Source organism: Monodelphis domestica, chromosome 5 (genome assembly GCF_027887165.1).
Source record: "Monodelphis domestica isolate mMonDom1 chromosome 5, mMonDom1.pri, whole genome shotgun sequence".
NCBI classification, from domain to species: domain Eukaryota; kingdom Metazoa; phylum Chordata; class Mammalia; order Didelphimorphia; family Didelphidae; genus Monodelphis; species Monodelphis domestica.
The window spans coordinates 124,544,861-124,557,831 of record NC_077231.1 but is presented as its reverse complement, the minus strand read 5'-3'; the positions used below and the strand labels follow the sequence as shown (position 1 = coordinate 124,557,831).

General features: G+C 38.0%; 1 protein-coding gene across 6 annotated transcripts in view; it reads left to right on the top strand.

Moving 5' to 3' along the window:
• The window catches only part of MFAP5 (microfibril associated protein 5), a 104,197-nt gene extending 95,770 nt beyond the window's left edge, over positions 1-8,427 (top strand). For all 6 annotated transcript variants that reach the window (XM_056799277.1, XM_056799276.1, XM_056799275.1 and 3 more), the window contains 3 exons: positions 2,816-2,903; positions 3,431-3,504; positions 5,979-8,427. In XM_056799277.1, the coding sequence (XP_056655255.1) occupies positions 2,816-2,903; positions 3,431-3,504; positions 5,979-6,091 (275 nt within the window). In that variant the 3' untranslated portion in view covers positions 6,092-8,427. The remainder of the gene's footprint in view (positions 1-2,815; positions 2,904-3,430; positions 3,505-5,978) is intronic.
• Positions 8,428-12,971: the final 4,544 nt, after the last annotated feature.

Here is a 12,971-nt window from a genome sequence, read left to right as displayed (position 1 = left end):
AGATGGAAATAAGTGAAAGTAATGGAAGATTACTTTAAGATTACTCTATTACAAATATGAATAATATGGAAATGGGTTTTGAGTGATGATACATGTATAACTTAGTGGAACTGCCTGTCAGCCTTGGGGAGGGGGGAGACAAAAGGAGAAGGAAAGAACATGAATCATGTAACAATGGAAAAATATTAAAAAAATGAAAATTATATTAAAAATTCTTTAAGAAATATTGTTAGAATTTTTAAAGCTCTCAAAGACCTAAAGCTTTCAGGAAATGTAAAGATAGAAACACTTTTTTTTCTACATCAGAGAAAAGATAATTAAAGAAGGAATAAGATTTCTATTTTGTATGAATGAAATGTGATAGAAGGGAGAAGATGCATAATTATTATTTTGCTTTTGTTTTCTCTGACAAGGAGAAAGTTTTTTGACTGGAAAGGACAGAAAAGAATTGCTTACATAGAGTAGATGACAAAAATAATTGGTGAGAGATTGGGAGACACCTATTTTTTTCAATTTGAGTGCAGTCAGAGATATACTCTGTTTAAGAGTATTTTTGAATAATTGATGAGTATTATTGCTAAACTGTCAGTAGTTTTTGAAAATATTGAAGAAGGTGGAGGCTATTCCACTAGATTGGAAAATGGCAAATGTCCAAATTTCAAAAAAGGGAAGAGAATGAAACCTGGAATTTAAAGGTCTGGGATCTTGACTTCAATTCTGGGAAAAATTCTAAAATTAATAATTAAAGGGATAGTTAAAGGACATCTAGATAGGAAATAGTAATCACAAAAATTAACATGTTTCAAGAGTAGGTTATGTCATATTAATTTCATTTCCTTTTTTTTTGTCAGGATGCTTCACTGACATAGGTAACATAACATGATAGAGGGAAAGACTTGGAGTCAGGAAAATTTGAATTCAAATTCCACCTCTGACACTGAATATCAAATCTTCACCACTCCTATGTGTCTTTGTTAACTTCTTGGAATTATTAAAGGCAGATTCCCATGTCAGTAGTTTCCCACACCAACTAACTGATATATTTTTTCATTATTTATAAGCTAGCTTGAGAGATTAGGATAGTTCTGTAGATATAGTTTACATAGCCTCAAAAATAATTTGACAGGTCATTCATTCTATTTTCATTGACAAGATGGAGAGATGTTGGGTAGACAACAGTCTACATAGTCAGATGGATTTGGATTGGTTGAATGGTCATACTCAAAGAGTAGCCATTAATCATTCAATCTCAATGGTAAAGGAGGTCTATCATGATCAGGCTGCACTTGGAAGATGATTTGGATGGTGAAGGGTCTCAGGATTATGATATATGAGAATAATTTGAAGAAACTGGTAATGATTAGCCTAGAGAAGAGAAGAAAATATGTTGCATGATAGCTGTCAGCAAGTATTTGAAAGGCTTTCATTTCATTAAGAAAAAAAAAAAAACACATTATTTTTTCTTTGTTTAACTCCACAGGGCAGAACTAGTGATAATGGGTGGAAATGACAAAGAAACAAATTTAACTTGATGATATGAGGAACATGCTCTTGACATTTAGAGCACTGAAAGGTGGAATGGGCTAGATGGAGAAGCAGTAGTCTTCTCACTGTAGGTCTTTAAGAAAAAGTTGGATACCCACATTTTTATTGAGTATGATATAGAAGAGATATTTGTTTAGACAGAGATTGGACTAGATCTAGGTACTTTGAGTCCCCTTCCAAGTCTGAGATCCTATAATTTTGAAATTTTTGGTATTTCTGTCTTTTGTTTTATTTTCCTCTTCCCTCCATTCACATTTAGATTATTTTAAGGGAAAAACAGGGCCAACAGCTGGATGGTCTTGAAATTCCCTTTTCCTATCTTCTTATAGTGGAGATTCCCAACCTCTTTTTGTTCTCTTACTCCTTTTCTTTCAGAAAATCTTTTCTTTATACTCATTCTTCAAGATAAAAGGAAATATATTCTAGAATCCATCATTTATATGCACATAAAAATTTAAAAATAAGTACAATTTTATTTGGTACATAATTTTTAGCATCATAAAATTATTAATATTTATCAGAACACAATCAAATAAAGATTCTATTTACCTTCCGAAAAGGTCATATCCCTGGGTGAGAATCTTTTGCCCTAGAGCATTGGCTTTCCTTAGTGGTAAGTAATTGGTCAGTTTGAGAGTTGAATATCAAATAACAATTAGGACTAGGTATTTCCATTGACATCTGTGCTCCTGATCCACAGGCAAAAAAACAAAAAAACAAAAACAAACAAAAAAAACAACCCAAACTTCAAATCCTCCTACTTTTCAATCCTTCACTAATTTTCTATGAAGTTTTGAATATTTCCCATTGGACAATTTAGTTTCCCAACTGAGAAACTCTCAGGTCTCTAAGGTTGGAGGATATTTGAGGGTGTCATCACACTCCTGCTTCTTAAGCTAACTTAATGAGCTTTTTGCTTGCTCTGTGCTCAGTAGAGATGGAGAATGTTTTCCTTCCTGCCTAATAGTGGAATGAATGCATATGAAGTAGAGCCCTCTCCCAATGTTAATTTGCTCTTTCACAATTTAGAAGAAAAGGCAGGGACTACTATAATATGGGATTCTGAGACATCCATAGGGAAAGGAACCTCCAAGGAGCTGCAGTCACTTTAATTTGAGAAAGGAAACCTGATTTCACTCCTTTATCCCCAAAGAAAATATAGCACAGACAGCTTAGTCTGATTTTTCCCTCTGTCCAAATTGTTTACTTAATCCCTTGACTACCCCTCTTTTCTGAAGCCCCTCTTTTGTGTTGGGGTCTCCTTCTGCAGAGTGCCGGGAGGAGCAGTTTCCCTGTACACGTTTGTACTCAGTCCATCGGCCAGTGAAACAGTGTATCCATCAGCTGTGCATCGTCAAGTAAGGGGGCTCAGAATTAGTTTTCTGGAATGGTATAAACATCTTCGCTGCTCTGGGAATCTGAGAGATTTTTTTTTTTAAACCTTAAGGAAACAGAATGTTTGAAGTTCAGTCTTTCAGGTTAACTAGTTCTGAAGCTGACAAAACTGAGTCACTTACCTGGAAGAAATAGACACTAAGAGGCACCCCGGTTATGGCGGTGATCTCTGGTAGTGAAAATGGTTTATCTAGGGGGGATGATTGAAGTCGAAGATGCAATACTGGGTAAAGGAGGGCATCTGGAGAAGCTCCTGAGCAGTTAGACTTTGCAAGTTAGACTTTTAATGAAGGAATTTGCAACAGAAGCAGAATAGCTCTGGGAAATCCAAGGCTTGCATGTTGTATGTGGAGAATGGGGTTGGGTGGGAGTGGGACCTAAGGCTTGGGAGGAACTACACCCTCCAAGTTAAGTCTGGGCTTGTTCTCGCCTCTTACTCAGTGTCTTTGTCTCTTTCTTTTATTGCTTTTTTTTTTCTGGATGCTGACAGTGTTCGCCGGATGTATATCATCAATAATGAAATCTGCTCCAGGCTCATCTGTAAAGAACATGAGGTTATGAAAGGTAAGGTAGGGACCAAGGGTTGAAGGAGAGGGATAAAGATATTTTCAGCCCTTACCAAAGGAAGCACGGGTTTGTCAAAACCCAGTGAGATAGATTTCCTCTGTAGAACACTGTCAAAGGTAATAATATTGACTCACATTTCTGTTATCCTTTTTTCAGAAACTCATATGACAAAAAGAATTCAAGTATACTTTGGAGAATTTTGATCACTCATGACTCAGTGTTCATTCAGGGAACTTGGGACTTGGAATTTATCCTAAATACATACATACATATATCCTCAGAGACCTATTTCCTGAGCACAAGGACTCCTTTAACAGTGGCATTTGTCCAACTTGTCCTTTCTTGTCCTGAGGCCCCCTGTTCCTTAAATGAGAAACAAGAGTTTTGGATGATATTCTCTTTTTTCCCTTTCCTGCTGGTGATCTTGCCTCTGAAGAGTGGGCACTGAGCTCCTACTTTCTTAGACTAAGCTGGCAAATCTTGTTGGTTTTTTTTTTTTAAACCCTTAACTTCCATCTTGGAATCAATAATATTCTGTATTGGTTCCAAGGCAGAAGAGTGGTAAGGGCTAGGCAATGGGGGCTAAGTGACTTGCCCAGGGTCACACAGCTGGGAAGTGTCTGAGGCCAGATTTGAACCCAGGAACTCCTGTCTCTATGCCTGGTTCTCAATCTACTGAGCTACCCAGCTGCCCCTTAAAGTTTTGATTGCTCCTGCTCTTTTCTCCTTCAGTCTCTTTATAGTTAGATACCAGATTCATGACCATGCCTATCCCTTGGGGCACATATTTTACTTTTTCCATTTTCTCAAATGAGAAGAGAATGAAAAGGAACAAATACTTGGGATATGCAAAATTCATGCAGTGCTTTCTTTTAGTTCAGAACTGTAATATCATCCAGCTGAGGAACTCTACATCCATGCAGATAGACAACTTAGCTATAACTTAGAGACTTAGACAGCTGCCTGTGGCACTAAGAAGTTAAATAACTTGTTTAGGGTCACATAGTTGGTTTGTGCCAGTTTTTCCTGACTCCCCAAACAGCTCTCTATCCACTATCCACACTGCTTCTCCTACAGGGCTTTAACATTTTCAGAATACTCAGAATGACCCAGTGAGGTACATAGTTCAAGTATGACTATCTCCAATTTTTTGTTGTTCAGTCCTGTCTGTTTTGTTGTCCAGTTGGGGAATGGATGGATGGATGGTGGAGAAAAGATTTTAGCATAATCTGGATTTATCTATTAGGATCACTGAATGGAAAAGAGGAGATGCTGTTTTGGACCATGATTTCTTGACTGAAAACTTCTACACAAAGATTCTAGTACCAGGAACCTGAACCTTAGTCCCTGTTTGAGACAGTATGCTCTATGTACACAATACTAATTCATTCATCAAATATTTATTAAGTATTATGTGCAAGGTGCTATAGTAGACACCATGCTTGCCTGTGATTCACTAACCTTTGAAGAGCATTAACTGAAGTTCCAGATTAAGAGGATATCTGTCATTGTGGTCAGGAGACATCACTGAAAAGCAACTAGGTCAAAGACCTAAAATGAAAGTCATTATTTAAAAAAAATAGGGAAACTGAGGCATAGGCAGACAATGCAACCCATAGCCGACTGCACAGTGAGTTAGATACAGAGCTGAGGAGAGAACCTAAGGGAGTCTTGGGCTTCCACATTGGCATTCTCTTTCACTTGTTCTGTGGAAAGATGTGGGTGAAGGGTAGAGAGATTTTAAAAAGACTGGAGGATTTCAGAGGGTATGACTTTCATTGTGAGCATGTCCCTTGGAACTTGGTAAAGGCTTCAAATCAGGGCTTCATTTGTTGTTTTGTTTATTGTTTGTTTTGTTTTGTTTATGGTATAGACTTAAGAAAGTGATGGAGAAAATGTTAATTATGTGGATTAAATGGAAATATGTGTTGGGCATTTCTGAAAAGCTGATTTTTAAACATTTCCTAGCATATCCTTACCCAAGACCATTCACTCTGTGAAGCAAAATACCTCTCCTCTCCTCTGGGTCTAGCTCTGTATGGTGGTTGTGGGCAAGGTGAGCACCACAGACATGGTTTCTTCTGACTCATTAGCTTCTTAGTCTCTGCACCAGACAGTGAATTTTTCAGAAGGAAACTTGCTGTATGTTCCCTTCAGGGTTATGTAAACCACTTGCAAGAGACTGAAGATGGGGCATGGAACTTCTTGGGTCTCATTTCCCACTGGTTCGGGGGACTCTTTTAAGCAAGTATCTATCTTGAGTCTTTTGCACAGCCAGAACTTTAATCAATAATTGTTGATTGCTTGACTATCCTTCAGTTTCCAGAATAAAAAGGCCCATTTATTAGACCCATGATTGGGAGCCAGGTGGTAAAAGCTGGAGTTTTTGTTGTTGTCTTTTTTTTCCCTTTTGGACACAAGTCTCTCTCTATTCCTCATATTTATCAACCTCTCATTCTTTGCTTTTCCAGATGAACTTTGCCGTCAGATAGCAGGCCTTCCTCCAAGACGTCTCCAACGTTCCAACTATTTCCGCCTTCCCCTTTGTGATGACGTGGACTTGCAGAGGCCCAATGGCCTGTGATCATTAAAGAAGAATAGAAAAGGAGGGAGGGGGAGAGGGGAGGAGAAGGAGCCATTTATTTCCTAGGTCAGCTCATCCAGAGATAGCAAGACATCTTGGTATAGTTTCTCTGCTCTTTCCCATGGCCTCCTTCCCAGATTGCTAGTGTTGCACTCTTTCTTCAGCATTTCAAGTGGTGCTGCCAATCTGTATCAGCACTGTATTAGGGATACCTAATGACTATATAGCTGACCTGGATTCCAGGAAGATGGGGTGTCAAATAGATGACAGATATAGGGAGGGACTATTCTTGGCTAAAGACTTTTGTATAACATACCATTTTCAAAGAACTCTATAAGCTTTGTTTCCCCTATTAGCCCTCCTTCATCTATATATCTCTCCTTACACTTTTGAGTCCTCTTTTTGTCTGCTGTACTAGCCAAAGTCTTAGCATTTGCCTATTAAACCTTCTTTGTAGGGAGAATGATGGTGTTTTGCAACATCTGGGGTCCTCAGAGAACTATAGTTCCTCTGAGAATAAAGGACAAAATTTAAGGACTTTTCTTAAGTTTGGTTATAGGTCTGAGGAGCAAACAAAATAAGGGATTAAAGATCTCTCTACTAGAAAATTCTAGAAAAAATCAGGTAGCATTTATTGACTCATTCATTGACTCATTCATTCATTCAAGCATTTAGTGATTATTTTATTGATTTTTTTTTATATAACATGGAATCTCATTAATTCAAAGAACTCTAATTAGGATAGCTGAGCCATTTCTAATGATCAGGAAACAAGCTCTTTGCCTTTGTTGACCCATTTTCATGACTTGTGCTAAGTCTGTGAGGAAGTACAGAAGGAATGTGGATTTCCAACTTGTGGTGAAGATTTGGGATGTTCAGCCTATCAAATCCTGCAATTAGCCTAGAGAAAAACAAAACATTAATACTGGAATAGAAACAAGTAGAAGTTAGTACAATTCAGAAGAATAGATCTGAAGTGAGATAATAAAGAGGTTCATTCTAGTAAAGAAGGTAGAGATTGATGTTTTATGGTGGAAAAATAGTTTCCTAAAGAAAATCTTGGAAGAATATTTTGATGACTTTATACAAATCAATGCTTCCCATTTGGGACACTGATAAATTCCACAGAGAAAGTACCAGGTACACCCCCTGAGAAGAATGCAATTTTTATTGTGTTAAGATAGTTCATTATAAAAAGTGAGGAAATAGGTCATTGTATTGCACAAGGAGTAAGATATGGGCAAAGTGGGATATAATTTACATATTAAATTTGTAACACTGGGCCAGAGGTGTGAGTTTTGATTTAGCAGCAGGACATTCTACTTCCTTTTTCTTCTCTAATTCCCAAGATACATAAAACTCCAACTATTCCATAGACTAGCATTTGTATTTGGGCTTGGAAAAGGGGTGTTAGAGCTGAATTTTGCTGGATAGATATTAGATTTCTTGGGATAGTCACTGTGATATAGGGAAAGGAACTGAACTAAATTTTAGAAGACCTGTTTTCTAGTTTTGTCTCTCCAAACACCTAGCTGTGATCATAGACAAATCACTAACTCATTTTTGTCGTTTACAAAATGAGGGAGTTAGAAGTTCCTTCCAATTCTTTGATTCTATAGATTGAAATTTTAGTAACAATCTCTCTTGGAGCCTAGACATCAGCCCTGTTCTGGCTCACCCTCTTCCCCCCAAATAGCTGTCTTCTGTTATTTGGGAACTGTTTCACTCTATATTAGGACAAATAATGCTCTATGTAAAGAGCAGACTCTGTATCATAAGGGTCAATTTATTTTTTAAAGGAATTTTTTGGCTAACGAGATGGTTTCATTCATTTCTAGGGAAGAGAGCTATCATCCAGTAAGTTGTTGGAGACCACCAAAGACTGAGACACTTTCATGTTGTGACATATGTCCATCCTTTAAGGGTTAAATGCTTCAATGCATTTAAAAATCTTTTTCCCTTAAAAAAAGCAGAATGGGAATCAGTATAACTATCAAGGGCAGTTTAATGGGATTTTGCACAACTATTTTATCTGGTGAGATGCTAGACAGAGCCTGAAGTTCTATTTTTCCTTTACTCAATTCCATTCAGCTTGTAAGGTTGAAGGTAGGCATATATATAGACATACATTTAAACCGTATTCTTTAAACACTATACAGGAACTTTATGGATACAAAGTTTCTGAGAGGCATTTAAGAATCCTTTCTAGTACTTGAACCTCTTATTGTATGGAGGACGAGAGGTGGCATTCCCCTCGGGAAAGTGCCTCAATCTTGGCATTATGTATAATGGATAAGAAAATTATTAAAAGAAAACATTTCCCTTTGTATTGGAAAGTGATCTATTGTCTGGTTATTTCCTGCTGTCTTTCCCCTTTATGTTGATATATAAGACCTTGTTGTGCTCTGATTCCATAACTTAGTTGTATCTGATTCTATTCTCCAATTTTAAATGGTTTTCCTTAGCCTGGCCCATATGATTCCCTACCAGATACATATTTTCACTTCTGAACCTCTGCCATTACTCCTCCAATTACCTCCTGTATCTTTCTACTCTTGTACGTTTGACCCTTTCGGGACCACATCAGACCCTCTTTTCTTTTCATTATTGGCCCATCCAATAATCTCCACTAAACTTCACAGGGTGAAGATTTCAGTCAGTTAGTTGATAAGTATTCATTAAGTGCCTACTATGTGCCAGGTTCAGTGTTAAGTTCTAGGAATCCAAACAAAGGTAAAGACAATCCTTGCCCTCAAGGAGCTCAAGTTCTAATGTAAGATAACAACAAACAACTATGTACAAACAAGCTATGTATACAGGATAAATAAGAAATAAACAACAGATGTAAGGTACTAGAATTAAGGAGTGGGAAAGGGTTCTTGTAGAAGGTGGAATTTTAGCTAAGATCTGAAGGAAGTCAGGGAAGCTAGGAGGTAGAGGAGGGAGAATATTCCAGGTATGATAGGGGATCATCAGGGAAAAGTTCCTAGAGCCAAGAGATGGAGGTCTTGTCTGAGGAATAGCCAGGAGATCAGAGTCACTGGATCAAAGGCAAAGTTGGGGAAAGAGGATGGGACTCTAAGGTGTAAGAAGCATAGAGAGTGGGGGGGGGCAGCTGGGTGGCAGCTGGGTGACTCAGTGGATTGAGAGTCAGGCCTAGAGAAGGGAGGTCCTAGGTTCAAATCTGACCTCAGACACTTCCCAGCTGTGTGACCCTGGGCAAGTCACTTAACCCCCATTGCCTAGCCCTTACCACTCTTCTGCCTTGGAGCCAATACATAGTATTGACTCCAATATGGAAGGAAAGGGTTTTAAAAAAAAAGAAAGTAGAGGGGGAGGTGTTGAAGTTAGGTTACAAAGGGTTTTATATATTAAACTGAGAATTTTATGTTTGTTCTGGAAGTAATAGGGAGTCATTTGAATTTATTGAGTAGGGAGCATGACATAGTTGGACCTGCATTTTAGGAACACTACTGGTGGCTGAATAGAGAATTGAGTGGAGCTTAGAGAATAGTGAGAAATACAGTTTGATTGGAAAAGAGACTTCATGAAGTTAGGAGTGATGCTGGTGACTAAAGGAAAGGAAAGAAGCTTTAGAAAGATGCTTTGGGTACTAGGGAATCAAGCAGGGAGGAATTGAAGGGATTGTCCTGAAGCAGTGAAGACCCAGTTAAGATTAGATTAAAAAAACAAAACAAAAAACTTAACTCTGGTTTTTAGTACTATCTCCATTTCTCATCTCCTCTGCCTCTGCAGCACTCCCTCCTCCTTCTTGATTTCCTTGGGAGCAAATAAATCTCAATTGATGTATTCATCCTTATAAAGCTCTCCAGTTCCTTGCTTAGTTCTCTAGATTTAATCCTTGTCAGACTTTTGAAAAGGATTAAATATTACTTCTTTTCTCCTATCTCATTTCTCTTTTATGAATTCTTATCTATCAGTTACTGGGACTCCATTTCTCCTTAGAGCTCTATCCACTTTAAGACTAAAGGTTTTCATCTCCTTTCCCTCTTATCACTCAGAGAAAGGATCTGATATTCTCATTAGCATCAATGTGTTAAAAGTGTGAGTTGGTGAAACCATATTTCTCCAGGAATATTTACATTTTAACAAAAGACAATTTAGAGGCCAAACGAATGAATTTTTAGTAGTGGGATGTTAGATATCAGCATAATGGGGAGAGATTTTTTTTTTAGAGGGGAGATGAAAGCAATGTTGCTTTCTGAGAATCCTTGATCATTCCCCAAAATCACCTATTGTGCCTATATAAGTTCAGCTGTCTCATTCTCCTATTCTAAACCCAACCCCCCTCCATTCTGCATTGCAATGCAAACTTGAAGTCTCCCATCTTGGTTGAAAGCAGCTGAGTTCTGAATGGAATGCCTTTGAGAATTCCTGTTGCCATATCTTGTAAAACCCCTACTGTCCAGTACACAGCTCTGAGTGTAGTCCTTTTGATCTGAATCAGATAAACAAGCTCCAGCTGCCTTCACCACTGAGCTTGCCTTTTGATGCCCTCAAGCAGCAGAGTATGCTGGCCACAAGTTCCTCCTCCTCCCCACTCTCTTGCTCCTAGGGTCTGAGGGCTAAAATTAGTTTTCTAATCTTATTTTCTGTACCTAGACAGACCAGACAAGCTGCTCCTACCTTTGTGACCCCCCTTTCTTCACTGGAATGGCTGTGGCCCAGCCAAAAAAACAGAATTTGAGGAAATAAAAATCAGAAGAAAAGGAGAGAAGTGCCTTGGCCCCATGGAATGAGAAAGTGAGAATGGGGGGAAGATGACAAAGGGGAGGGTGATAGCATTATGGAAAACTGAGAGCTAACAGGGTGGGATCAATGGAACGAGTTCAAACTGTGAAGAATAAGGAAAGCTAAAGGCATGGTAAAAAAAAAAAACAGAGACGTATTGGCATGATTGGGGATTGTCAGAGGGAGATATGAAGTCACAGGGAGACCAGTAATATTGTAAAAGTTTCTAGATCTTCACAGTATTTTTCATTGCCAGGGAAAATAAAGTTTTGGATGATAAGCCCAAGTTCCAATGATAACCATTCTCCCTGCAGTTCACAACAGCATCTTGTTTTCCTGCCAATAGGGGAAAGTGACTAGTCCTTACTGAGGTTTCAATTGTGGTAAAAGTGGGCAGAGAGAGCAGGTGGCCATAGGCTTCTCTAAAACCAGTCAAGCAAAGTCAGTAGAAGCATAGTCAGATGATAACTTCTGAGTAGGCCCCAAGATGGAAAAAAGTAAACGTTGTTTATATAAATAGAGATGCAGAGCCCGCAGTTTCCTGTTGACAAACCAGGCTTCATTGCCTCTCCTCCAGTCATTAAAAAAAAAAAAAAAGATTTTTTTTTCTACTTCATTATAAACTTTTAGCCATATTTGCAATTTTATGTATTTATATATTATGTATATATTTGATATATCCCTTTCCCTGTCTATGTATCCACACATATAGATTATATTGTCATATATGATATAACACAAAATTTAACAAAAATGTATTAAAGATATGTGCTAGGTCCTGTGCTAGTCATTGGGGATAGAAGGACAAAAATGTTCCTAATGTTAAGGAACTTACATTATACTAGGGGATACAGATAACAATAATATAGAGTATTGGGGAAAGAGGTAAGGGAGAGATCATAAACATAATCCTTGGACTATTTGAGGAGGTAGCATTAATGATAGGGTAGAAGAAAATGGGGCTATGTAGAGGAAGGGGCACCTGAGATGAATCATGAAAGGATTCTGTAATGTATGGATGAAGAGGAATTGCATTCTAGGCATGGGGAATGGTTTGTACAAAGGAATGGGAGTGGGAGATGGCCTGTGGAGTTTAGAGAACAATGAGAAATACAGTTTGATTGGAAAAGAGACTTCATGAAGTTGGGGGAGATGCTGGTGACTAAAGGAAAGGAAAGAAGCTTTAGAAAGATGCTTTTGGTACTAGGGAATCAAGCAGGGATGAATTGAAGGGTTTGTCCCGAAGTAGTGAAGACCAGTCAAGATTAGATAAATAAATCTGTAGTGAGTCCCTCCACTCAATACAGTTGTGTGTCTTCTATCCTTTATTCTTTCAGTAGAGTGGGAATAAAATGAAGGCTGCAGATGGTGGGGACAATTTTTCCATCCTCAGTATTTTAACAAGTCATTACCCCTACTTATCATCTCCTAATTTTTTCCCTTTAGTGAAGTGGTCACTGAATTTTTGTTCTGATTATACAATTCCCTTGTTAAAAAAATGTTGAGCATTTAAAAATATGTTTATATTTATTTATTTTTAAATTTTATGCATGTACTGCTATACTAAAAATAACAAATTAAAATGACATTTGATCCTAGAATTGTTAGGGAGCTACTGGAGTTAATGGAGTAGGAAAATGAAATGATTAGAACTTTAGGAAAATCATTTTGACAGTTATCCAAAGGATGGATTGGAGAAGGTGGGATGGAACCCATTTTTTCCACCCTCTGATTATGATCACCTAACACACAGGTCAGATCATATCAGTCCCTGCCTTGTGATTTAGTGAACCACTTCAACTCTGCTATCATTTACTCAGAAATCCCTTATTTCTTTGTGTACTCATGTCTTACAACTTTAAACTGGGATCAGGCCAACTATCTGTTGCTGGTCAGTCATTATCAGTAATCTCTGACTCTTTGTGACTCCATTTGGAGTTATCCTCACAGAGATACTCAAATAGTTTGCCTGAACTTCTCCAGCTCATTTTACAGGCAAGAAAACTAGGGCAGAGTTAAATGACTTGCTCAGGGTCACACAGTTAGTAAGTGTTTGAGATCAGATTTGAACTCAGGAAGATGACTTCAGGCCTGATGCTTTATCCACTGTGCCATCTAGCAGGCATCT